This window comes from Merops nubicus, unplaced genomic scaffold, assembly GCF_000691845.1.
Source record: "Merops nubicus isolate BGI_N331 unplaced genomic scaffold, ASM69184v1 scaffold19750, whole genome shotgun sequence".
NCBI classification, from domain to species: domain Eukaryota; kingdom Metazoa; phylum Chordata; class Aves; order Coraciiformes; family Meropidae; genus Merops; species Merops nubicus.
Genome location: NW_008585070.1, coordinates 60,297 through 88,034, shown reverse-complemented (window position 1 = coordinate 88,034; position 27,738 = coordinate 60,297). Strand labels below are relative to the sequence as shown.

General features: G+C 38.1%; 1 protein-coding gene across 1 annotated transcript; it reads right to left on the bottom strand.

The window, feature by feature from the left end:
* Positions 1-217: 217 nt before the first annotated feature.
* Positions 218-26,510, bottom strand: FGD4 (FYVE, RhoGEF and PH domain containing 4; the record flags this gene model as incomplete). The annotated part of the gene is made up of 13 exons (XM_008946483.1): positions 26,419-26,510; positions 24,121-24,607; positions 16,636-16,725; positions 14,551-14,696; positions 9,841-9,997; positions 8,566-8,704; positions 7,894-7,952; positions 7,075-7,221; positions 5,027-5,199; positions 3,092-3,122; positions 2,826-2,921; positions 2,295-2,420; positions 218-413 (listed from the first exon to the last, which is right to left on the bottom strand). Coding segments are annotated over exons 1-13 (1,939 nt in total), but the record flags the coding sequence as incomplete, so codon positions are not given.
* Positions 26,511-27,738: the final 1,228 nt, after the last annotated feature.

The window sequence follows — 27,738 nt, the reverse complement described above, 5'->3', positions numbered from 1 at the left end:
TCGGGTGTCGGTAACGACAATCACGTTGGCTGATGTAACAGGAAAGAAGCAAACAAGCTCTAAGGTTCACAATTCCCCCCTTTAAAGAAACAAAGTAATATTGTGAGAGATGAATGGTGAAAACCAAAACCTACTGGATGGGATGTACTTGGTCCACATACTTTTTATTTCTCAGTCAGAAAATAGCCCTGCAAGAATGCTACCATTTTTCACCTACTGGTGAGCAGAAACCATTTGCAACTATGCATATCTAGTATTTTTAAATTACATACCTCCAAGATGCCTTTCTTCTTCTTTTCTTCACTATCTGTACAACCAATTATAACATAATAGCAGTCCTTACAGACTTTGTTCAATTTATTGCCATCATATTCAAGATGTGCTTTGTAGTCAGAACATTTCCAGCAAACCACCTTAGAAACAAAAAAGATAACGTACATAGAAAATGTAAGTATTTATAATACTTCACGAAATCAGAAATTAATTAAAATTGTGTACTATTTTATCTATTTAGTACTATATTGTTTTATTATACAGAACAAGAAAGATAATGCCTTTATAACATGTCAATGATAACTTAATTGTAAATAATGATTTTCCAAATTTATGCCACTATTTCTTAACTAGAAGTGCTTTCTTACTATTTACCTGGTGGAATTTTGTACATTGCATAAAATCACATTAGGCTTTCAATTATTTCTGCTGGTTAAAGTTAGGAATAGAATCAGAATATAGCACAAACAATGGTGTGGGAAGAAAATCCTCCAGTTTCTTTAGATGCCAACCAGAAAAGGTACATTTACCATTTTGTGTTCTACATAACCTCAGAAATGTACAATTGAGATGCACTTTTAATGATAAAAACAATTCATAAAATCAGAGATAGCTAATTTTTTTTAACCTGCTAAAAAATATCAAATCTACAATTTTTAGAATCTGTTCCTGAAGTACATAGAGTAAATAAGCCAATATCACAGTTTTTTCTTTTCACTGTAGATACACAGATATATATAGAGAGATATATATGTGTAACAGAAATGTGAGAGAGATCAGAGAGAAGGTCTTTAACTAGAAATGTTCTTTCAGGTGAAAAAGATAGCCTGCATAAAAAATGTGTATAGTTCAAGAAAGAAAGGTAGACAAATGGACTTAAACTACTCAAACACCTCAACACAATTTTGTTGTTGACCAGGGCTCTTCAGCACTAACCTAGATCACTGCCTTCAACTAGTATCTCTAGAGAATAGAAGTTAAGTATTCCCAGTTAGTTACTGCTGGAAAGACAGCATCACTGACCCAAATAAATTACCATGAAAAAATGTTTTAAAATTGCAGTGCAAGGAGATATGATAAGAATGATAACAGAAGGAAGTAGATAGGCATCTAAGCAAAAGGGGGAATAAAAGGGAAGGGTGTGATCTTAAGATTAACAAACCCAAAACAGATGACAACTATATAATCAGTAATTCAGAGATTCTGAAAAAGCCTCTAGTGTCTTTCAAAGCACAAAAGTAGCCCTGTGACTGCAGTAAGCCTTGATACCACATAAAGCATTAGAAAGAAATCATACGTGATAACTGGCAAGACAAAAATGAAACCTGGGCTTGCACTACCATCTGCTGGAGAAAGGCAGAGCTGCTGGATGGCAAGAAAAGAAAGCACAGTATGTTTCTTCATCTTTTTTTAATTTCTGAAAACTCTCAAGTCATATCACTGTCTCATAGTAATTTTGAAGTGGCATATATTACTGTAGCAACACACATGGAAAGCAGCAGTAACACACCCCCACAGCCTAACTTTCTCTCCTTCCCTGACACTTCATGCATGTTCACACAGTTACACACTGAACCCAGCTGGGAACAGCTCCGAATTAACTCAGTGAAAACCTGCAGGGCTCCATGATCTTCTTGCAAAGAGGAGAGGAGGCAGCAGAATGGGAAGAGGAAGCAGCCAGCGCTGCCAGGGATGACACTGGCTTAAGCCAGTTTAATACAGTCTTGAAACGGTTGAAAACAGTGGAGGCCACTCAGAAGTTACAGTATAGTATGTCCAGGGGCTTGGGACAATTTACACAAACACACATCTTCCACTGCTCCAAATTACTTCCAAATTTACCATGCCAAGTAAAGCAGACAGAGGATCCTTTGTGCTACGCTACACACAGCTTCTCCTTTCAGCCACCAGCGCAGCAGCAAACCCTGCAGCATAACAAGCAGGCACCAGAAGTCAAGTAGGCGCTTAGACCCATTCCCAAGCCTGCTCACCAGCTACAGCAGATGGGGTTTTGCACTTACGTGTCCACACGCTCGGCAGTGGTGCCTTCTCCTTGTCAGTGCATTAAAGGGCTCTTTGCATTTCATGCACATGGTTACTTCATTGTCTCGTATCCACCTCGGTGCTCTCTTCCCAAGCTCAGCGTTCTGAAGGAGGGCACAGGGAGGATGGACAAATTAAAAAAAAGCCAGTATAAAAGGATGCACAGTACTTTAAATAGAGAAAATAATTATTCTCATCCTTTAAACAGGAAATAGTAAAACATAGCTCAAGGTACATTTTGAGACTGTGTAAGAAATAACAAAGAAACCAGTCAAAATCGTTGTGCATCACTGAAAGGGTACTCTGTTATGTATTTCAAGGGGGAAAAAAAAAGGCTTGTTTATAAGATTTGGCATTATGAAGAAAAACAATTACCAACAAGATGACTATTTTGTAATTCCTTTGCTATAGGAATGATGAGCTTGAAACCAGTTTCTGGTAAAGTTTTTCCAGTTATTGAAGAACAAAATAGGTACTAAAAAGGTTACAAAGGAATAACAGCAACTTACAGAAACCTCAACAGGCATGTCTTCGTATTCTTTAGCAATAGCATTTCTGAAAGTTTCATTCCTTTGCTGAAAAGCTTCTATAGTATTCTGAAGCGCCTAAGGAAACAGTAAAGAAATTCCTCAAATGTATTACATGTAAAACAGACTCTCTGCATTCTGACTAGTTATTGATTAGCAGAGGGAAGCTACAGCCAGAAAACATGAATATTACTTTCTCGATTGCTTCAGTGAAAAAGTGTTTAGAAAATAACTGTAGATGCATTTACCTTTATCCATTCTTCCTTATCTTGTTCAGAACTGAAAGAAATATTTGACACATTAGTCCAAAACTAGTTCAGGAAACATAATGCTTTTGCAGCATCTCAATAAGAATGGCTCCTTACACATTGTTTTGTAGTATTAGTAAAACTTTTAAGCAAGCAGAATCCTAAACATGTTTCCTCTTCCTACCTACCATCTACATACAAGTCAGAAGAAATCTGTCTAAACAGTCAAAATAATTCTCCCTGCTTGTTTACATTAAAACAACATCAACAAAACATAAAAAAACCAATTAAAAAAAAAAAAACAACAAAAGGGGAGCTGTTAAATGTTGTACCAGATCAGCAAACTCTCAAAGAAATAATCTACCAGCTGTTTGAAAACAGTGATTGAAAATTTACTCATCATTCTGACAAATAAACAGAAGCCTACTAGTAAGGAAATCCCCAGGGTAAACTAAACATTACAACACTGTTAATACAAGCTGACGAATTAAGGACATTAAGGTATAGGCTACATACAATACTCATGCAATAATCAAGATTATTCTAATATAATTGAATAAAATCTTGTTTGGTACTTATTCCTTCACAATTTTGTACAGACTTAGTGGACTCTAAAAATGTTTCTAAAATAAAACAAGGAAAAATAAAAACACATACTTCTCACACCTAAAATAAACTAATGCAATAAACTTTTTATTATTGATTATTTGAGTAAGTTGACAAAGTAAACTTGTTTTGTTGCAGCATTTTTCTTCCAATTAAAAAGTGCTTCAGAAGCAGTACAGCAAGATGCCATCTTTCACCATTGAAATTGGTATATAGCATAAGAACTTGCCAAATACTTAGCAAGAGATCACAAAGCAATTTATAGTAGATGTGACTGATAGCCAAAAACATGCCACAGAAGTCTTGCAGACCTTAGTGGAAAGCTTTTTCCTGTCATTTTTCAAAGTATATATTTAAATTTAAGTTCAAAGATAGTGTATGTAAATTACTATATGCTGTTATCTTTCTATATTCACCGCTGTAGCTCTCATTAAATATCACTTTTTCTTTTTTTTCCCACAAAGGAAAGTAGCTTGCAAGTTCATTTGCTAGCAAGCTATGGTGTGCCCCCAAATAAAGTTGTCAATACAGAACTGCATTCACCATGGACATCTTCCTGCTTATTTATTCCTCACCTCTCTGCAATGAAATCCTGTCTGCTAAGAGCAGGATCCTTAGCCAGGCTCCAAAGGAGAGGTGGAGCACCCTACTTTATTTGAAGTGGGACAGTCTAAACAGGAAAGGTGTAGTCTAGGCAACACAAAAAGCAGCAATGGGAAGGTAACCCAGCAACAGAAGGATACAAGGACCAATAAGGAAAGCAGAAAAGTGCCAGTCAGAAGAATGTAACTGGAGGAAAAAGGCAAAAGAACTGAGAGTAGAACTTGCCTCCCAGGGTGAGGTTGATAGCTGGGACAGCAGGAAAACAAGTAGACTGGAAATGGGCCTGAAGAATGGCGGAAAGCAGGTGCCCATCTACCACTGTAGAAAACTATATTCTTTGAATATTAACCCCACAAACTGGAGAATTTTGTTGGGTGGACATGCCATGAGCTGAGCAGATATATTTGTACCAAGGTGGCTCAGGTACCAGAGGCAGCAGAACTGCCCAGACACACTTCAGACACAGCTAGGAAAGCTGCTTTCAATTTTCCAGCCAGCCCATTCACAGTTATCTCAGGTATTTCTGCAAAGCCAATCCACTATAAATTTTGGATGCATCTTCTACTCAAAAGATTTTTGGAATGACAATTTATGATTTTTGGCACCACAGGCGATTTTCAAAATGCTGATGTTAAGAAGCTCACTGCAACTTTTTCCAAATATGTTAGGCCACTCTGCATATGTATATTTTTAATTCTCCAAGAACTAGATAAAATGAGTGCTTACCTGGCTTGCAATTCCAGCGTTCGCTCCTTTCCAGACACTTGAAAAGTGTGTGGATATTCTTCATTATGAGTTTCTATGATCTTCATACCATCTATACCAACTCTGGTTCGAACTGAGAACTTTGATCCTACCAGGCTGAATTTGGGGACGCAGTACAGCAACATATTGTTAAACTGAGAAATAAAAAAGCACATGGCTTTGTATTAACAAAAACACACACAGAGCCACAGTTTCTATTGAGAGCTGGACAACATCACAAAGCTAGACTTAGCGGGTGAGAAAGCAGGTTCTTTCCTCCTCAGCTGACATATGGGAAGACCAAAGCTCTAATGCAAGACAACCTCTTATTTTATTTGTTTAGAAATGAGATTAAAGGACAGCTTCAATGGATATATGTTGTGGTTTGAGGCTTGGAATGGGGTCGTGACCTTCTAGCAACTGGGAGGACCCCAGGTGGGGGTGAAACCATTGTATTCCCTCCCCTTCCCACACACACTCTGATAAGAGGCAGGGAGTGGTTTCTAGTTTCACTCCTGCCTTGGAGCTCGGAGAGGAAAGTTGTCCTTTCACTCCGTGGGACCCTGGAACCATTTCTGAGGGGTTTGTATATTTTACTTTTTGTATTTTTTCCCCTAATCTTTGTATATATTATTTTCCTTACCTCCCTTTTTCGTTTTCTGTTCCTTGTTGAACAATATACTTCATTTTTTTTCCAAAGTGTTTCTCTCTCTCTCTCGGGGGGGGGCGCGGCAAGTACATAGTTCTGTTCCGTGTGGGTCCTGCCCTGGACCCCTTTTTACACGGAACCAGGACAATATAGGAATTATTGCTCTGTATATACAGGAGCCTTCATAGTACTTAACTACACTCAGACTGGAAATTTCATACACCTGTAAAGCTTTTGTTAGAAAAAGCTATTCTGACACCCCAATTCTGCAAAACCTATTCTAAAGTGCAGAATAAGAACTCTCCTCTTCGGTGTATACATTTATATTTACTCTGTACCAAAATCATTTGGTTTTATAGACATTGTAAATAATATTTGAGGACAATGTTTGTCTTTCTCCCAGACAGGAGAACATTTCTTAAGAGTTTTTATTCACCAAACCCCTCAATATCTCAGGAAAAAAAAAATAAAAAACAACAATAAGCAGGACAAAAATACATGCCTTTACTAAAGATGAGAATGTTAAAAAATGTTTAAATGTCTAAAGCCACAGCCTAGAAGCACAGATATTTAATGAGATCTATAATGTTTAATTTTCTCACATTTCTTCCCTCACGTTTTTCTCAAAATTAAATATTAAAAAGAGAAACTCACTTCAGTTAAATCCTATTTCATCCAAATGCTGTCTAGTCTATTGCCTAGTCTGTGTCAGAGACACAGCACGTTTGAACTTATCATCTCTCTGATGAAGTGCACATCATTTTAATCAGCTGTCTAGCTCCATTTGAGGTCTTACTATTCAATGATTTCTCCTTTTGTTTGAAGCACAGATAAGCAGGAGTTGTGCCTCTATAACCCGTTAATAGCCTTTATTAACCAGAAGGCCTGCAATGCCAGAGGCCCAAAAGCAAAAATGTATGAGCAAATTTTAGTGTATGGGAAGCAATGAACAACATCAAACACTTTCCAAGGGAGTAACAAGAAGGCATAGCTGTAGTTTTTCCAGTTCCAAGATGGGACACAGGCACCTGTGACACAAGAAGATGACCTGCCATGATAACAAGCTGCCACAGGACCACGACACTTACTGGGATACCAACACAGACAACTGATCAGGACTAATATAGTCAGCTTTTGCATTTCATTTTCATTTCAAAGTTCTCATGCTCTAGGACCTGCATTTATTCTAATCAGCTGCCACCCATTTAAAACTGAGTTGACAGACATTGCTTCCATTTATTTAAAACCATGTATTCTTTTCAAAATGGTGTTTTCTTAGTGGAAGGGCATTGACATCAACTGGGAGAGGATTTCCCTCTCTAGCTGTCCAAGCCTAGAAAGGCATGCAGCCACTCCTGCAATCCCAGGGCACCATCCTTACCAGGAAAAGGTAACGCTCTTGAGCAGACGTGTTGCGAGCAGCAAGCTTGAGGATCTGTCCTTCTTTTATCAGTTCATTTGAAGGGTTCACAATGTCTTCCTCTTCTCCCAGCATCTCATATATCTCTAACAATTTCTTTAGGTTTTCCTTTATGTCAAAAATACAGTTATAAAACTTTTTAATTAGAAGCACAGATCTTTAAGCACGTTTAAATGAAACAATGGGAGCATACGTAAGTCTGGAGAATGTTAGCTTTGAAAGACATGTATATACCCAGCATGCATGGTCAGCCATACAGACTGATTAACATAGCTGATACAGTAACAAGTACTTTTAGAAATGTTATCTCCGTGGTAGTTTAAAAAATGCAGTTATACATACAGCCTGCATTATTTCTTGTCCAAAATATCTCATGTACTTAATGAAGTACCTATTGTGCCAGCCCAATGTGGCAGAGAAACAGGAACTGCTCTTGACAAGGACTATCCTTCCACTGACAGAAACAGATGAAACAAGTTTAAGAGTCCAGTGTAGTGTCAGCTACCTTAGTCTGGAGAGCAGCCCAATCTGTCCCATTTTCTACCTGAGACAATTAGGTGCAATGCCAAATTTTGTCTGTTATTCCCAGTGTGTGTATATATATATGTATATGTGTATATATATATATTTTTTTTTTTTTTCCCAGTACAAATACAATAAGGAAAACCCAGGAAATACACCTTTGCCACTTTAGAGAAGACTTGCAGGTCACACTCCTAGCTTCACCAAATACTCAAATATAAAATATTTGAAAATGAATAGGAAACAAGGATCATTTACCATTTTTCTTATTGCGCTATTAGAGTGGCTTGCTGCAGTAGATATAATTTCCAGGGATTCTAGACAGGAGAAAAAGGAAAAAGTAAAGCCCAAAAGCTGTGATTTTACATATTTATATATTACACAGAAAAAAATGGAAATATTTTTTAAAAAAATGTATCTGGCAATTAATTTTGAACAATCTGTGGAAGTATCTTGAACTGTTCTTGTGTAAATACAGAGAGGAATAAGTTTAAATTTTCTTTTTCCCTATGGGAGCTAAAAAATACAATAATGAGTTTAATTCCACTTCTTCACAAATAAGAGACATACATTTCAAATGTGCATAAAGCAAACCAAAATGCTGACAAAAACAAAAAGATAAAAACCACCCCAATCATCTGCAAAGCAAGCAACTCAAAACTTGTGCACTATTCCAAAACTCAAATAAAACTTATGTGCTGCAGGAGGGCAATACTAAGGGCTTTACAGTTTTTATATTAACTTCATCCACTATTTGGATTCTTTTTTAAAGAATTGTACAACTCCACTAACTATTTTCTAAGAATAATTTCTATAATTTTTTTTTCAGAGGGACTCTGCTTCTTTATTTTTCCTGAAAATATCTTTCATTTACAGCACCCTCTTACAGCTACGTTATTTCAGCTATTTCAAGGACTAGAATATATTTACTTTCAGCATCTTTCCAGTCTAGGGAATCCTGAGGCAATTTCCTTAGGTAGTCCTTTAGAAGCATCTCGTAGCGTGGAATGCGTTGTACTGGTTCTAGCATGTGATGTTGCAATGTCAAATTTCCACACACTTTTTCCTTCTAAAAAATTGCAAACATATTTCAATGTAGCAGGCAAAAATGTTATTACGATATAGTAAAATAAAAGTTATGACTGATGAAACTTAAATAATGAATTTTGAAACATGCGTGATAGACCTTCTGAAAATGGAACTACTTTACCAAACCAAACAATTAGAAATTCTTTCCTAAAAATCATTGTAAAAACTTTCCTTAGTATCCAGAAGTGTCCAATTAATAGAAGTCCTACAACAAAATCTCCAAACTGCAGCACATTTTAAATTATGTATCTAATATCTCTGACGAGAATTACTACTGAATTAATAAGAACAGTTCATGACCACATATTAGAAAAACATGCTTAAATGAGATTCACAGGTATATTTCACCTATCTGACAAGGGAATCTGTAGAGTTTCATTTATAATGTAAACTCCCTCTGCAGTGTTTTAAGATGCATATTCATTTTCATAATCTTAGATGTAATTAAAAGTTTACATTAAGATACACATTTGTTTCCCTCGGCTTAGAGTCACAAGACCCTACAGAGCAGTAAAATTTAAGCAGAAATACATTACCCAATTTTAGCTGCTCAGTCTGCAGTAGGAAGACGCATACCTGCCAATTCACAGAGAAACCTAGAGGGAGCACTGCAGGGTACAAAAGGCACCTTTGGAAAGACTGGTGCATTGCCTAACTGTTAAGCTTTCTTTACCTTTTCTGGCTCAGCATTTAAGATTGTACACTTACTTCCAAAGCGTAGTGCTCCGCACAACGGCACTGCTGTGAGCCAACAGACTGCTTACAGATTCAGTGCAAGATCTACAGTTGCACTGATACATCACTTCATCCTAAACCAGTATTTACTTTTGGTATTTATGATCAAATGTATTTGTTCAGTCTTCTCCTGTTTCAGCCTTTCTACCTGGGTCCTCTGTGTTGCACTGGAAAGGCCAGATTTGTGTGTGTAGCTATTTGTGCACATATGAGGGGAGGAGGAGAAGAAACAGAACGTGATTTGAAGCAGACAAAAACGACACTTAATTCTAAGAGGTTTGGTATTTTATTTTCTCTATAATCCTTCTTCTCCACCCACAAACCTATACACATTTATACATAATTGTATTACTTGGAGATCACCATTATTCTCCCCCATACCTGAATGTCTTGAACAATGAATTTGAATTGAGGTGACCGTTCAGTCCACGTTTTCACCAGTTCCATTGCGTTATCAAAATTCTTCACATACTCTCCATACATCTTTAGGAAAGGAGCTAACTTCTGCAGAATATCTCCAATTCTTGGGGTGGTTGTCCTGCAAAGGAGGGTGGAATCTCAGTGCAAACAGGAAAGAAAAAATGTCACACACACTATTATAAAACGGTTTTGAGCATTTAATAGAGGATCCTTCTGTTTGGGATTGCATTCTATAGAGCATAACCATTAAAACTGACCAGAATTAACATAGAAAGAGTCTTTGTGACCTCTTTGATGATGTATAAGCATTATAGGTCATGTAGAGCACTAAAGAAAAATCTATCTATAATGAAAAACTTCAAAGGTTTTGTTTAAAAACCATAGCCTTATTTATTCTATTTGAAGTCCCTTAAAACTACATTCTCTTTTTCTGAGCATACTTTACCCTCTGAATATCTAACCTGTAGTTTTGTTTGAGGACTAAATCCATACTGTACATCTTGCCTTCTGTACCTTTTATACATACATGTATTTACAACTTCTAAAAATCATTCTTTATCTAACCTATGTAAGTAGAGAGAATCTCTTGGATTTCAGTATCTTGTGAGAACTTTCCCACATATTTCCCAATTAGTGAAAGCACCTTCAAATAAAACAAAATAGTAAAGAAGCTGATGGAGAGACGGAGAGAAGCTGCACTCTTGATGCACACAAAGAAGTGGAATGGCAGGCATCTACCTCCGAGAACTACAATAGGAAACATGTTTCACATTTCATTTTCAAGGACAGATTCTGGACTTCTGAAAATGTGAAATCAATGTTGTAGTAGTGGTCTAAAGGGAAGGAATCTACAGCAATTACTTCAGCAGTCTACTCCAACGCACCACTTCTCAAAGAGAAAAGCTGTGCAGAAGGGAAAAGTTATTTGAATAGTGAATATTGCCAGCAGTGGCAAAGGCTGGTCCAGTGGCAAAGGCTGGTCCAGTGCCAGCTGTCGAGAGGAGAGCATAAAGCACCTGTGTACAACATTACAGAGGTCTGAGCTACTGCTGGCCTTGGCAACTAGAGAAGGGGACAAGACAGAGTGGGAAGTTGTCTCTGAAATCACCAAGTCTTAATCACCCTTAATTAGCTGCGTATATTTTTTCAGCCATTCTATAGCCAAGCAGACACATACACTTACAAAGGCAAGCTAGCAACTTAAAACAAAACCCCACTCCTTTTATTCACTGAACACTATTTCCCTGATTTGCCATTTTATTGCAATGTTGCAGCATAATTTTTTAAGTGAAAATAAAATACAAATGATGAAAATTTAAAAAAAAACACAGAAGGAAATGTGAATACTTTTCTACAGGTCACCAGGAAAAAAAACTCCCACAGATATTAAAGTTTACTGGTCAATTTAACAGATCAGTAATTTAAAATTTTACAATTAAAAAAAACCTTAAAGCAGAAAAAAACCTGTAGCAATAAGACTTCTACTTTCACAACTATTACTAGGCAGACATGAAAAGAAAATGTAAAAACTTTTATAAAGAAGCAGGAACAGTGTGCACCGCCTGCTCCCTGGACACCTTCAGCAGCTCATTTACATCCTGCAATTTCACTGTTTCTGAAGATTCAAAAATTTCACAACTAACTTTTCATGCAAGGCCCTTATATGTCCCAAAGAGTAAGGCCTGTAAAAACACAAATTCATCATCATTTCATGTAAGAAAGACAAGGTCCACATCACACAAAGAGCTGTAAAAGAATAGGAAGGTCAGGGGGAGTTACAGAAAGCAGAACCTTCTCAGATGTGCACCCTCCCTCGGTACACTTACAAGAATAGATAACGAGTTCATCTCACACTCAAACACCATGAGGCAAAATATGAAGTTCTGGTAAATTGCCTAAGGTCCAGGGCAGTTACTGTTCTCTTGGACAAAGACATCAGAAACAGAATCATGCACCAAAATCAGCACTGCACAACTGACAGACAACAAAGGTAGCATCATTTATGGGTCAAGAAATAGGACTTCACATTGTAATGTAGATACAGAAACACTATGTATTTCTGTTATCAGAAAACTATGGCATGCATATTCTCATTCTAAAAACTCAAACATGAAAGAGTGGATTTACTATTTATAGTAGCATCTCATTTAAAATGGTCACGGTTGCAAGAAAATAAAAAAAGTCTGTAAAATCGGAGCATAGCAAATATAACTACAGAACAGCTGCTTTGTCTTCCAGTATACAAGCTAATAGGCATCCAACAGAACCAAAAGTTGCCATTTGAAAGCAACAAATCAGACAAATAGGTCAGCTCTGAGTTACCACAGATTCTAAAACGTTATGTTGAAAGAGTGAAATAATTTCTTCACATCCTGCCCTCCCAGAGGCTATCACCCTGTTTTTCTTACATTCATCCCCAGGGATCTTCTATTGGTCATTCTTGGGTACATAAAACAGAGCTACAGCAGGTATTTTGTTTGATGTGGGATCACTGTTATGCTCTGTTCTGGTCTTCTCATAGGAAATATATTGCAACAAGGCTGTTTCCAGTGTTTTCAAGCCATATGTTGTAAAAGATATTCAGGTCCAGCTGTTGCTCAACTCATTCAAAATGCAGCTACCAGACAATTTAATTTCTACTCAGTAAGCTTAGATTCACACTGCCTTTTTTTTCCTAAGGAAGAGGAATCTGCTTCCCATCTGCTTTCCAGTTGAAAGATTGTATATTCTTACCTTAACTTTTTAAAACAAATCATAACTCATGGAAAATGTAAAACAATTTTATCCAGTTACTTTTATCGGAAGCTAAAGAGTGATAGAACAAGTGCATAAATATAGAAAATACTGAAGTATTCCTATTGGTACATCTAATAAGGGGAACTGCTCAGGAAAGTGAACTCTCTATAGGGCAGAAGCTGTTGTGCCAGACAATTTCTGAGAATACTGATGGGAAGAAAAACACAATCCTAGATTTTTCTTACAGCAAAGAACAGAAATAGTTCTCTTCAGCTTCATCCTTTCTTCTAACTCCTCCCAAAAGCCTAATGTTTTAAGGACTTTTAAACAAGCTGTCTCAGGTACAGCACAGAGGTTGTCTCCAAGCAATGTGGGAAGGATAATATCCTTATGATGCAGTTTATTAGTTTGCATCAACAGTCAAAGCTCATCTGCAAAAGCACTTTTCAACCTTTGAAGCTGTATGATTATACAAATGACTTTAGCGAGCGATGTAGCATTTTGAAAATATGTAAGGCAGTACAACCTATTTTCTGTGCACTATCAAGTATCTGGAGCAAAATTTTAAGAGCATGTCACAAATTTAATTTCAAATATATGCAGCACTGACATAAATGTAGCCTAAGTTGCTTTTTAAACATAACTGCAGCAAGTTAAACTCCACTTCTCTTGAATATGCACTCTACTTTAATCGAGGCATTTGTATTTCCTATCAGATTTTTCCAAATGATTAGAAGAAAAGGGGGGGGTTTACCTTACATGGTCATTCTGCAAGGAATATAAGTTAAGCTTTCCTGTATTTCCCAATGCTTACATTTTACTTCCTTTCTTGCATTATAGAATATACACATCTACCATGTGTTTGTCCGTGGAAACTATTCTGTTTTCAAGAATCATGATTTTAAAGTGGAATCATCGTACACATTCAGGAGACATAAGAGCTGTTGTCTGAAGCATGACTGTGTGATCCGAGATCTTCATATATGTCACAAAATTACATTATTTCTCAATTTTTAGTGTGTTTTTTTGACAAATAAGAACTTATATGAATGTGTAACTGGAAAAGATGTATGAACAAATACTTTAAATCCTCATAATAAACCCCAGATAACATGGAATACAGGAGTGAACTACTGGATGAAACAATATTTGCAATTTTAATTTTTTTTTTTTTAAAATGAGGTGACCCCTTCCAAATTAGGCAGGAAAGTAGCACTGGTGTAGGAGTTTGTTCGTTTGTTTGTTTGTTTGTTTGTTTGTTTGTTTTTTGGTTGTTTGTTTTGGGGGGGGGGCACAATTACATAAAAGAGACTGAAAATACATTGCTATATTTTAATCTCTCCAGAATCACATACACTGAAGCAGAATAAAGACATTATGATATTTTTACATGGTCATTACATAGTGTATTTACACCTCAGCTATTCTTCCTTGCTCCAAATAAAGGTCAAGAAAAGTTGGGGAGAAAAATGGTCCCCAAATATACCTGACATGGATTTTTATTTCAAACAGGAATCCAAAAGACAGAACAAAAATGTACTCCATCTTATTACAGAAATCAATATTGACAAAGGTTACCGTGCTACAGGGGTAGCACAAAATGCACACACGGTATTTATCTCGATTTCATATTCTAAGCAATGAATTCAGGTAGCACAATTTCAGTCTGAACTTCAGACCAAATAGCAAGGCGTTTAATCATGAGTAATCTCACCAGCTTCAGTAAGATACATGTCCTTCATTTTGAGCAAATGGTCCAAGTTCTCTACTGAGTCAGCTCCTGACGAAGAGTGGAAGAGCAGATGTTCTCCTACCCACAGTACTTCCTGGGCCCGGAGCAGTTAATTATGAAGGTACCTTCCCTACCTCAGCCTTGTGACAGACTTTCTACAGATAAGGTTTTAGCAGTACTTTAAGCAGTGAATTGCCTCTTACCATTCTTGCATTCTCTTCTCCAGTTCTGGAAGTAAGAATTTACTGTGGAAGGCATTTATCGATGAAATGTTAGAAAAGATTTTGTTAATCACTTCAGCTGGAAATGAACCTCTGTTGGCTTCCTCAAGGAGTCTGGAATAGAATACCTGCAATACAGAAAAAAAGCCCCAAACTTATCAGCCTATTATCTTTAATCAACAGATGAAGACCTTTCACCCTTTCTCCAACAGAGGCAAGATTAGGCTTTCAATAATATAGACAAGTTATGACAAACTCATTTGTAACCAGAAGTTAAAAGCTTCTCCTCCCCATACAAAGTAGTGCCATTTTGGATTGACTCCAGGCATCCTGCCTGTTTTCACAGCTAGGTCATCTTCGCTTTCCCAGTCTTCTGGTTGTATTTTCCACTCTTACTGTCCTTTCAATTAGCATGATGCCTGATCACCATTAGCCCAAACACTCTCCTTGTATGCTCTATCCCCCTTAATCCTTTTGAAATCAAAGCTGGCAGACTAAGAGTGGTCCCCACGTACTGTTTAAAGCACAAAAGGGGGCCAGTTCTGATTGGACTCTATTATAGTGTCTTTACATCATAAAAAAAACCCCAAACATTCTTTCCCCATCAGTGGGCTCTGCCTGACCAGATGCAGGTACAAAATGGCTAGAGACATGTATAGCTATTAATGTGTAGATCACATGAAACAGTGCTTATAGGGAGCTACAGCCCCTTCTGTCTCCCTCTCCCATGCTTAGACAGACTGCAGCTCCCCAGAAAGGTCTTTAGAAATTTAGGTAAGGGCTTGGGAAGGAAGAAAAGAGTCTGCAGCTAAGAACATTGATAATCCCAACTGAGACAGCAAAAGTATCTTACAGAAGGAAAAATGCCATACACTTCCACATACAATTTAAAACACGCTCACTTTGTTGCAGTTCTGAGAAGACAGTTAATTTTAACAAGTGACTTTGAAGCTGAGCTTGAAGTTCACATTTCAGAACTCTGTCCAGTTAATATTTGGAAAACAGACATAGGAGGAATGCACTTATGATCGCATAAAGGAAAACAATTGTACATTTCCCATCAGAAAAACCTATGAATTAAGTAAAAATTTTGCTTTTTAATTTTTAAACTTTTTTAAATAAAAAGCTCTTTTTAAAATTTTTCAATGCTTTGTCCTTTAAAACACACTCTTTGTCCATCCGAATGTTGGTCTGCTAGGTAAATCCACTTTCACGAGAACAATTACTTAGATCCCCAAGCAGTCCAAACAATTATTGTAGCAGTTGAGACTTTTTACTTTTCATCAACTGCTTTTACAAGCTCATGGGTTAGACCTGAGAAATGTAAACAGTGATGTCTGAGAAAAACATAACGGAGTAAGGCAATGCAAAGCTACAGGTATCCAGGTAAAATGGATGTAAGTGTTATGTGAGAAAGTAAAAAAGACTTAAAAAGGTAAGTACTCAAGAACTACAGACTTTCACATGTAAGAAATACCATATTGATTCTACAGAGCATATGAATTCAAAGCTTTCATTGCAGGAAGAGGAATTTCTGTTCATTTCAATAGTCTAAACATATTATGGTGACATAATATGGGGAAAACTACATGTATTATGTTTAGTCTAAAAATATTGGGGGAAATAGAGGTTATACCATTTAGAACAGGCATCTTCCTAGGTTCTTTGACACAGTCAAGTGGCTCAAGTTTGAAAGATTTAGTAATTTTCCAGGGGTTGATTTCAGTATTATAAAATGATACCCTTCCCTGTTTCACCAGAAGCCAAAACATGGTTATCCATATTCTTTGTTGGAAAGGCTACCAGAATGCACTACTATTGCTTATGGTGACATCTACGCAAGCAGAATATATTGCATTAATAGCCACAAAATTCTTATACTTGTAAAAGCATAGTGTTCTCAAAGAAACAAGGGCAAAGTTATGTGGCAAGAGCAAACGGCTGACTGGAAAAGTCAGCAAAATGTGAGATGCATTCCACCTCTTATGTAATTTATATACACACTCATGCACAGCCATTCAAGTGAATTCAAAGCAAGACAATAAAAACAAATTCAAGAAACTGTACCCCATCTAGAAGGTCAAGTCGGCTAACATAAGCTTTTTCTGTTTGAAGAAGTTCACTGGCAATTTTGTGACGTTTCTGCTCATCTGTCTCCTGGAGGAAAATAAGAAGAGCTCTTAAGATACCGGAGGAAACAAAATTTAATGCTAAAAAAAAAAAAAAAATTAAAAAAAAAAAGTTGAAAAGATATGATTACCTTACAGTCTAAAAAACAACTGAAATCCAAGTTTCACAGTTAGTAACAGACACCTCATTTTGAAAAACACAAACTTTCCAGCAGTTTAATCAACAAATACCGAAGTCAGAGGAGGATAAAAATGAGTTGAATTGCAGAGCAAAACTCAAAGCCTAAAGCATTTAATATTTCCCAATTTGTACAGGGATCTTTGCCAAAAGTACCGACTCCCTACTTAACAGACCAGCTCACATCCTGGTAATCAGGCACCACTGACCTTTCCAAGCTGGAAGAACTGATTTGCAGAGTAAGAGGGAACAGATGGGATTAGTCTGTGTTCGCCCCCGTTTCAAAAGTTATTTGAACTGCGTGTTCTTTGCATAACAGAATTATTGAAAAATGCCATACAAAAATGTTTTGTGTTCATCAATACACTCAGTGTTGCTGAGTTGCTGACGGCAATTAGAAGCCTCCTTCACTGGGTCTTTATGGAAGTCACTTTGGCATCTTAAGGGAAGTTTTCACTTTAAAGTCTTTCATTCCACAAAATATATTTTTGATTCCTCTGCTGAAAGGAAGCTTAAAACTTTCATTCAAATTTCAATATTAAGCTAAATATGTTAGAATATAAAATTATGAGTTACTATGAGAAGTTTCTTCAAAACAAACCATGAAAGCCAGCCTTCTACAATATTAAAACATCAGAGGAATACCTCAGGCTCACAAGTGTTAGATTTAACAAAATGACACTTCCATTATGAGATTTTTCTTCTAGATCTAGTGCTAGCTCTGAGAAGTGTTCGTATCTAATGACATCCGAGTCCTTCTTAAGTAAATGGCAGTCTTACCACAGTGCTTATGGGAAAGTGTAATTTTCTACACAAACCACAGAAAGTCTCTATGAAAAAGTAAAGAGGAGAGGTTGCAAGAGTTATTTCTGATTTCAAACTGCATGCCGCTTTCCACAAAAGTATGATTAAACACTTGCAAATACATTTATAAAGATGGCTTGCAGAATACTGAATACTAAAGCACAGCCTTTTCATCTAAAGGACTTCAGTGACTTTTTTCCCCTTTTGGTATTCAATAAGTATTCCAAATTTGAACACATTTCAGTTCTAATCTGCAGTGTTAAGAGTCACACTGGTGCATGGCAAGCCTCCTCCCTAAATACAGGCTTTCAACAGTGACTTCAAAGCTGTTCATTAAATCAGCATAGCAAGCACAGTAACCTACAGAAGAGCATTTTAAGTGCTGTCAAGAGGCATGGTAGGGAGCTGGAGGATTAGCTGTTACAGCTACGGCATGCTGCTTAGTGCAGCCATTTACAAAGGATCTCACACATGGAGACTCGAGGCACAAACCATGAAGGCTACTGATTCCTTGGTTATTTTTTTTGTTTTCTCTCCCCCAATCCCTACTTTTTCCCTGAAGCACTGCTACAGAACCAATCTACAGTTTCCAGAAAATTACTTCAACTAATTAAGAAAGGGAAAAATCACACATAACAGACTTGAAATTATCACATAAAATAAGCAATTCAGAAAAAGCTTTTAGTCATCATTCCTAAGTCAGGGCAAACCCCTCTCACTCTCCCACCATAATCTGACCCCAGCTTTCCCATCCTTTCAGTATCCACCTTACATATCGTCCTAATTGTTTAACCATAGTCTCCTTTCTACACAAATTGTACTACCCATCACAGGAATCTTCCATGTGGGAAAAAATCTACACCATGAACAACTATCTTTTAATCACAGTGGCACGTTCTTATTCCAGCACAAGAACACCCACCTACAGGGAGAGATCAGTGCAAAAATAACACAAAACTACATTGCTCCTTTTCTTCCAGGGAAACTCTCAGTTTCCCATCTCACCATGTCAGTATTTGCTCACATGTTACATGAACTCCCAGTTGTGTTTTCTACTACTAGCTCCATCTTCCTAACCACTCATCCACCCACTTCAGTGTCTTATGTCGTGTCCTATCTAAAGAAAAGCACCTGGTTTCCACAAGCAATCTCCAGCTTTCTTCCTGTTGGAAGTAATAAGTCACAGGCTATTTTGCTAGTAGTGGCATCCACCCCCTGGGGAGATTTTCTTGAATGGAAGTGGAGGTCATGTCTTGAGCACACGGTGAATTTGGACCAGATACATGGGTCCTGGCTGTGCCATGCTGCACAGGAAGGCACATTTGGTGGAAAGAATTACCACTGTGCAGAGCCGGTGCTATAACGGATGTATGTGTGTGTGTGTGTATTTATTTATTTTCTGCTTTCAAGGAATTCATTTGCAGCCATCCGAGCTCTGTCACAGCACACAGCACACTGTGTTGCATCTCTAGCCCCAGCTGCCCACCAACCCCTCCTTGAAGCAGGTATGCAGAGAGCAGCCAAGCTGTGGGCTCAGGGCAGGCAGACCCCAAGAAGGGGCTCAACTTCTGCAGATCCAAAGTTGGCTATTACAAGGAGTAGGAAGCAACTCTTACAACCTGACTTGGAAATAAATCCTGAATGATGTTTGTGACAGTGAGAATGGCATGAAGCCATTGGTAATTAGAGTTGTTCAACAAAAAAAGTATTGAAAAAGCTTGAAAATAATGGAGTAAAAGTCTTGAAAGAAAAAAACTTTTAAAAACATGGAAAACATTGAGTTCATATTCAGCTTCTGAGAACTTCAATGCTTTCCTGAAGAACTACTGCATCCAATCTAATCATTAAACATAAAAGGTAATTTTAATTCTCTTTTAAGTTGCAAAGTGCACCCTCAGCAAGTTTGCTGGCGATACTGAGCTGGGTGGTGCAGTTGAGATGCCAGAGGGACAGGAGGCCATCCAGAGGGACTTGGACAGGCTGGAGAGGTGGGCTCAGGTGAACATCATGAGGTTCAACATAGGCCAAGTGCAGAGTCCTGCACCTGGGCAGGGGCAACCAACATTACCAATACAGGCTGGGAGACGACATGCTAGAGAGCAGTCCACTGGAGAAAGACTTGGGGGTACTAGTAAATGAGAAGACAGGTGGTGGAGGCCCCATCCCTGGGGAAACTCAAGATCAGGCTGGATGAAGCTTTGAGTAGCTTGATCTAGTTTGAGATGTCCCTGCTTATTGCAGTGGGGTTGGACTAGATGACCTTTGGAGGTCCCTTCCAGCCCAGACATTCTATGATTCTACAAGTTAAGATTTATTTTCATGGGATACAGCAATAAATGCACACATCTGTTTTCACACTTAGGGTAATAAGACATAATTATAGACATGGACATAATTTTTCTTCTGGAAAAGTTTCATATTTCCATCCTACAATCTCTTTATGCTTTTAGTACCTCAGTATTTATATTGGGTACCTTGCTGTTAACAAAAAATACCAAGACAAAAATTTACTACAAGGTATACCTGGACAGATACTCCATTGCTTCAAATACAACTTCTCCATGGCTTCAGGGAGCATTTCAAACTTATGTGACAATGTGTAACACATGGCAACATATAAAACCAAACAGAAATGGTTAGTGTGCTATATAGCACACCTTTCAAATTAGAGGTACATAGCTTCAACTGCTGATCAAAATATCAGAAGTGTAAGCTAGCAGCAGGTGCATCAGGCAGGACTGCAAACTTTTATCTCTACGTGTTGCTTATAGTGGTTATTCACCTGGGCTTAGTTATATATTCTTTAGTCATAACATTGCTATGGATACTTAAGAAAGTAAACCAAGTAATTTTAATGTAAGTTATTCTTCAACTCTGAAATTAAGAAAAGGTATGAAAAATGCTGCTGAGAGTATGAACTGTTTGCATTTGTGTTCATATTTCCTACACTTGCAAAAATTATGCTAGCTTAAAAAAGCCTTTACATAAACATAAATTCCAATATAGCCATAGCTTATTATCCAAATCAAACAGGAGCAATGTCCTGTCATTGAAAACTATACCTACCAACATGATGCTGATGCTCTATATGATTCAATTCTATTCAGGTGTAGACCTTGCCCCAAGAACTCTGCAGTACTGCATTAAGCAACACAGACAGGCTGAGAGATGTAGAGTATGAAAAAAATATCAATTTGTGTTGTGCTTGTTTGTTTATAACACTGAGTTTGGTCTAAAGTAATCGGTTGTTTTTTTTTTTTTTTTTCTAAAACCATTCATGTCACAGCTACTTCATGATCCAAATCTTGCTTCACTAACTATTGGGAATATAAATGTAAAATTCCAGGAGAATTTAAGAGTCCTCAGTTTTCATTAACACTATACAACAGTCCATTGCACAAACAATTAGTGAGTTTCTTGCACAGCGACCAAGAAAAGCAGAAGAGATCCCAGTATCCCTAAAGAAGTAGTTCTTCTCAGGAAGACACACACATGTATATTGGGTGCTAGAAGCAGACAATATATCATGAAGCTCTGTTCATGATTTACTGTTGTTAAAGACAACCATAAAGTTGTAGAACAGGGAAGAATCTGGTAGAACCTCTCAAGTGCTGCAACAGTAAAACATTTCCTGGCAGAAAGTTGCATTTTCCATGAAGTTTCACCCTATTTAAGCCATAATTTCACCCTACATTTGAAAATACACAATCTCCACCAGGTTTTGCACCTGAAACACCAGAGTCCTCTGCCATTAAAAGAAGACATCAAGTAAAGGCTTTATTAAAGATGCGCCGTGAGGAGTTCTCCATCTGTGGCATGCATGTAGTCTATACCCGTTTCCTACCAGTCTCACAACAAATACAAGCATTTGTCTTCTTGTCTTGAGTTAGCTCTAGCCCCAGATTTCTCACAAGATGTTACTCAGGAAGTTAATTGATAAGGATGTTCTTGTAACTATTCAGCCTCCACATTTTAGGCAAACCAAATTTTATGACAGAAGGTGCTTCTGCTGCAAGCCAGGAAACTTTTCACTTCTAATTATCTTTTTGCTTGTGATATTTGTAGTTTGTGACTTCCAAACTAACTCAGTAAATAAGAGGAAAAAAGCATACTCTGGTCTTTTGGGGAAAATGTTTCAGAACACTGCCAAATTTCCTAAGTTTGGCCTCAGCTTTTCCAGAACCTGCAATGATCTGACTTTAGTCAGACCCATAGTAACAAGAAGAAAATAAATAATTGTAGGAGCAACATTATTTCAAAATAAGCTTTCTTTTCAAATCTAAAAAGTAATTTCTGCTCTGGTTTTGCACCATCCCCCAGTTTAATTCTATGGTACATGTAGGCGTTTACAAAGAGCATTAGTTTTTTTCTCCTCCCCAAATTGGGAAATGTGGCATGCAAGAGACAACGAAGATACTTTGCATCAGTATCAAAGAAACAAAAAATGTGTCTTGGATGCATAAAGTTTGTCTGTGACTCACACGCATCTGCTCCTATTGCTTTTATGCAACTGTACTTACACTTGCTTAATTAAAAAGGGCAGAAGAGTGTTGTTAGTCTGTGCAGTGTGACTTCAGCTGGACTGCATCCCAGTTTTCAGATTCTTGACAAAGTTGGTGCTTAGCAAAATCACAGACTGTCTAAATGCTCTTACTTCTTCCCAATGCCTGCTTGGCTGCAGAAAGAGCTTAAAGCTCTACCCGACCTCTCCTGTTCCTCATCACTCTCCTCCTGTTCCAGAGAGCACAGAAGCAGCTACTTCGATCTCCACAGGGCTGGTTTCAATCTACAGGCTGCATTAATACAAACTAAATCAGTCTTTGATTTTGTAAAGTGTGGCACATAGATCAGTCTGTGGTAGACACGCTGCTTAATCTCACTAGACTAAAAGGAATGTCCCTGTTTGACAAGTGAGCTGGTGTCTGAGGAAGTGTTGCTGCCACCCAGTTAAGTTTTACAGATTCAGTTCTGCACCAGTGCTGGTGTAAGACTCATCCTGCACAGGTTCTGTTTGTTTCAGTTTTTTTACCCTTCAAGTGCCAGCAAATAATACATCTAGTAGCAGTCATGTCACACCTCACAATTTGACTCTTGGTCAATATAGGACAGATCACACGTGTTGGTCTCAGCAGCACAAAGACAGATTTTGATGAGGTTGCTGCCATAAACATTTGCCCAGCTCCTTCCTGGACTTTACAGCAGGACTGCCTCCCATTTGTACTTTTTCCTGAAAACGCTGCCAGCACCTTGCTGCGTGACTTGGATTCAAGCTTAACATCACTGCCCATGGAGCATTCAGCACTTTATTGGCACAGAGAGGGGAAACAGGCATTACCAAACAGGAGATAGAAACATAATGAGAGGTGGGGCAGGTTAAAGGTGCCTTGGACTATGACCAGGTTTATGTTTACATGGGTATCATAATGCTCATTCATAACTGGAAAAAAAACCAAAAACAACTATGAACAACAAGAAAACTCACACAACCCAGCACCTTCTTGTCAATACCCAGGATATTTTATGCTGTAATACACAAAAAATTTGAGACCCACCTCTCCCTCCCACAGAACTTACCCTCAAGCATGTACGTGGCCCCTAGCTAACCAAACCCAGGGGCTTGGCGAGGTCTGTAGTTAACTGATGCAGGTGTACTCCTGACAAGCACTCACGAGCTTTATCAGTGCTCAGCTCTTTAGTTCTGCAGTGAAGATGAAAGCCAGGAGGGTCCAGCCCAACTCCTCCTGCCATGACTCACATAGCTACAGCTGGACCAGGTTTCTTAATTATGTTCACTGGCCACCAGTGCTTCAGTACAAGAGGCAAACTGCACAATCACAGTTTTAGAAGTAGAAATATGTATAAGTTTTTACCGATTTCGCAAGACAGATTTTCTTCCACCCACTTATTTCCTTTAGTTATTTAAATCCTTATGTGGAAGCTCAATTTCACCATGATAGAAGCCCTCCTTGCTAAGAGGGGATCTACTTAGCAAACTCTAAACTTGTATCTATCGGATAGCTAGCAGACTGCCACTGCCTTTCCAGCTTTGACCTGACAGCTACATCCGAGCTGAGGACTCACACAACAGTTCTGCCTGAACCCCTGTCAGCTGCAGTTTACTGCACATGGAATTTTACTTTATATATACCACTAACATATGTCCTTTGTAGTCTGGCACAGCTGAAGCATAGAGCCCAATGTACACATATTTCAGTCTCACTTTTTTAAAACCTCAGATAGCTATTGGAAAAAAGGGAAAGGGGAGGAAAAAGTGGGGAGTGGGGGAGAAGAGAAAGGAAGAGGGAGAGGGGAAGGAAAGAAAAACTTTTTTTTTCAGCATTTCAACTTTTCACCTGCTCTTGGAAGCCTGTTTTTGTAAATAAAAATCTAGAGTAAATAGAGAGTAGTAATATAGCAAGAATGAAACAATTTATCTTTTACCTTTGTTTCCACAGGTTGATCTTGCTTACTGATTTCCTCTGTTGGTTCTTCCTTCGTGTTAGTAGTAATTTCTAGAGTTTCATTTTCAGATGGGAGCAGTGTATCACTGCTTGGAGTCCTGTGGCTGCTGTCAAGCGCCTGTCCTTCAGAGGCAGCCATACTTTGCAATGACTCTTGGGAAGTACTTTCTCTTTCCCCATTTGTGAAGCTGCTGTCAACGGCGTTATCTACAATCGGGGTGGACTTAGCAGAACCACAATCTTGTAATCTCATATCCTCATCTTCTGTCTGGTCTTGTGCTACTACTCCGTTAGCTGTGTGTGGCTGTGCAACCTGAGTTTTGCTGGTATTACCGTTTCCCTGTTTTTGTAGTGGGTGCTGGGAGGGGAGTTTTGGCTGAGGTGGTGGTGTTGACCCATATCTTCCTTGAGATTTAGAAAAGTGGAGAGCAGAGGAATCTTTCTTCAAATCACAAGTATTTAATGGGCTAAAAACACCAAACAAATAAAACATAGGTGAGAGAAGTTAAACATGACATTATAGAAAATCCCCAGTATAGGGAGTAGCAGAGTTGCACCATATAACCAGTTCCTCCTAAAGCATTTTTTCCTGTGTTAATATTAGGAAGTCCAGGCCATCAAGACTTGAACTGCATTATTCCATTGGAACACACACGAACACATATCTCTTACTGGAAACCCAAAGTGACATCCATACTGATTCATTACATCCTCAAGTGTCTTGATTCTTGTTTGTAAAATGGATGCTAATTATGGAAGTTTTCCATATGCAGAGATTACAGAGTTGAGGAGAATTTAATCGCTGGGCCAATATTATTGAGTGCAGTTAATGAACAATGTTGGCGAAAAAGCAACTCAGCCTACCCTAGTCCCCAAAACAAAATGTCCTTACTTTTCAAAGTCTACAAATAAAGTTTTCATTGCTTTCTTTATAGCTTCCGTTAATTGCATAATATTGAAAAAGTTCCTGTACAATGCATAATGCACGTCTAGGGAAGAGAAATGTAGGGCTCACTGGTGTAGGGCACAATGAACTTGAGGAGTTTCCTTTCAGAAAGAATAAAAATGTTTTTTCTAAGGATACTATACTGTTAAAAAGACTTGGGTGATGCTGTGGAGGAAGACTGGGAAACAGTGAGATAATAGGACCAGAGACCTGTGCTAAAATTCACAGGACCTTCAGGGCTGCACTCATTTCCTCTTCCCATATTTGAGCAGCTGTCATGACAAGAGCAATCACATATCTGCCTAATGACGGAAGTTTCTTCCAGATGAAGCTTTGAAATTATTTTTATTCCAGTAGACAAATGTACTTTTGCAATGTTCAGCTGCTTCTGTGTAAAGGACTAAATCTCCCCCATCCTGAGGAGAAATTCTTTCAATGAAAGCCTTAATACTCTGGCTCCTCAGGACTTGCTCTGTTGTACATCATGCGTTCATTCTTGTACGGCACATCTCTTCAGAACATCAGTACCCTGAGGAAACAGGAAAGCCACCTACAGAACTTGCAACAGTCAGCTGTCACTGGACTGTTTCTTGAGCAGTTCTTCTCTCATGGGTTTCCTGGAAGGTCACTCTTCATACAGAGCAGATATATTCATAACAACTGTTTCAGAGCTTACCATAATGCTTGTCACATAAATCTGGTTAAAGACAAACAAGTAACACCATTTTGTGAAAGCAGAGTTCACTGTGCCTCATGCTTCTTAAAGGTTCAAATATTTCCTGTAAAAGGCAGTATCAAAACTCAAGAACACCAAGCTATTCCACCAAAGTCACCAATTTTTACAAAGCAGTCAGCTGAAAGAATGTATCACATGTCAATGGAAATAATACATAACTGTCATACAGTTCACCCTCTTCACATCAATGATCCGAACAGATTAAGACAAAAAGAAAATCAGGATTTCATGTTTTTCTATTTGCTTATAAAATATTTTTTTTCTGCAAGAACAAAAAAAATTTAAGATTATCTTGTGTTTGATTCTAAAAATCAGCACTTATTTTGAACTTCTGACGCTTTCCAGAATGCTTTAAAAATGCTAAAAGTTTGTTTGGTTGGTTTGAAAATTTAAGACTTGCATCTTGTGAAAAAACACACCTTGTGAAGCCAAATATACAATTAGCTCGCTCCATTTAAAAATCATGTGCAGTTTTGCCATCAGATCCTCTGGCAGGGATGTGTTTGAGCACTGCCATGGTACCAGTGTTCTTCCTCATGGATTCAAGCCCAACAGTGCACACACAACAGAGTCACAAACAGAATTCTGTTACATACCTGCCTCCCTCAAAACGATTGATGAGATCTGACACTTTACTGGACTTCTCCTTTGTGACACTGAAAACAGGGGTGTGTGTCTCCTCCTCCATGCTTGGGTTCTGATTTGATAAAGCTTTATGCCTAGGGGTTTGGTATGTAACAGGTGACACCTTCTGCAGATGAATCGGCTTTGGAGGCACTGCAAACAACAACAACAACAGTAATCAGTAACTCATGAATGATTTATTTGAGCTGTCAGAACATATATGAGATATTTTTCATAAGGAACTTACTACAGTAATGAAGAAGAGATGCTCTTGGCTTTACTTAACCTTTCAGATCTTAATGTTGTTTCATAAATGCAGGAACTTAATACAGTTTTTTATGCATTGCCTGATAAAAGCCAGACCATGTGCCAGTTTAAACAAGCTAGAAAACTAGGGCATTTTCTTTATTGTTTTTATTGTGTACTGTAGTAAATACACATATGGGGCTTCCATAAATATGGTTTTATTTTAAAAAGGAATTATCCATAATCAAAGGACCATGCTGCACTGTGGAACATGAGAGAGATTTAAACTGCTGCCCCAAAACTCTAGTGCTCTGATTCTTTACCTTCTCTCTCATGACCTCAATAATAATAGTCAGTGGAAAAAGTATTTGCCTTCAACTTTGAGCTTCCTTTACTCACCAAACCTTTGTCTATTTATACTGCTGGAAACCTGGCCCTCTGAAATATTTTTTATTCTTCTTGCCTTTTCCCCCTATGCAGAATAGGACTATAAGTCCTTCCCATTAATCCATGTCCAGCCACCATTTAATATAGCAATGACTAGAACACAGAAGACAAGGCAACACAAAGCAACTAATGTCACAAGTGCTGGGGATCTTCCAATTAACTTTTATCCCTTTAAGTGACTATGCAGCATTTGTGGGCAGCAAAACCCCTTCACAGACAGAGTGCAAATGTGTTCCACTCTCAGAGCAACACACTCATAGCTCCATCACAAAGAAAGACTTAAAGGAGAGGTCCTCAATTCCCAAGAACAGAACTATGTTCCCACATACGCTCCCAACACGTATTGCGGGGAAAAGTGAAAGCGTTTGGTATGATATTGAAAAATGGAGACTGTATCTGCCATTTAATAAAAGGCCAGCATAAATCAGCAGGAGTAGGCAATGCCCTGCCAGTGGAACTGGCAGCCTCAGGGGCTTGGCCACCACATTCCAGCATCACAGGCATTGGCCCTCCATTAAATGCACAGCCCTGCCAGGAAACAAGCATGAAGGGAAGGAGGACAGGAATTGGCATTAAGAATCATGCATAACTCTCATGGC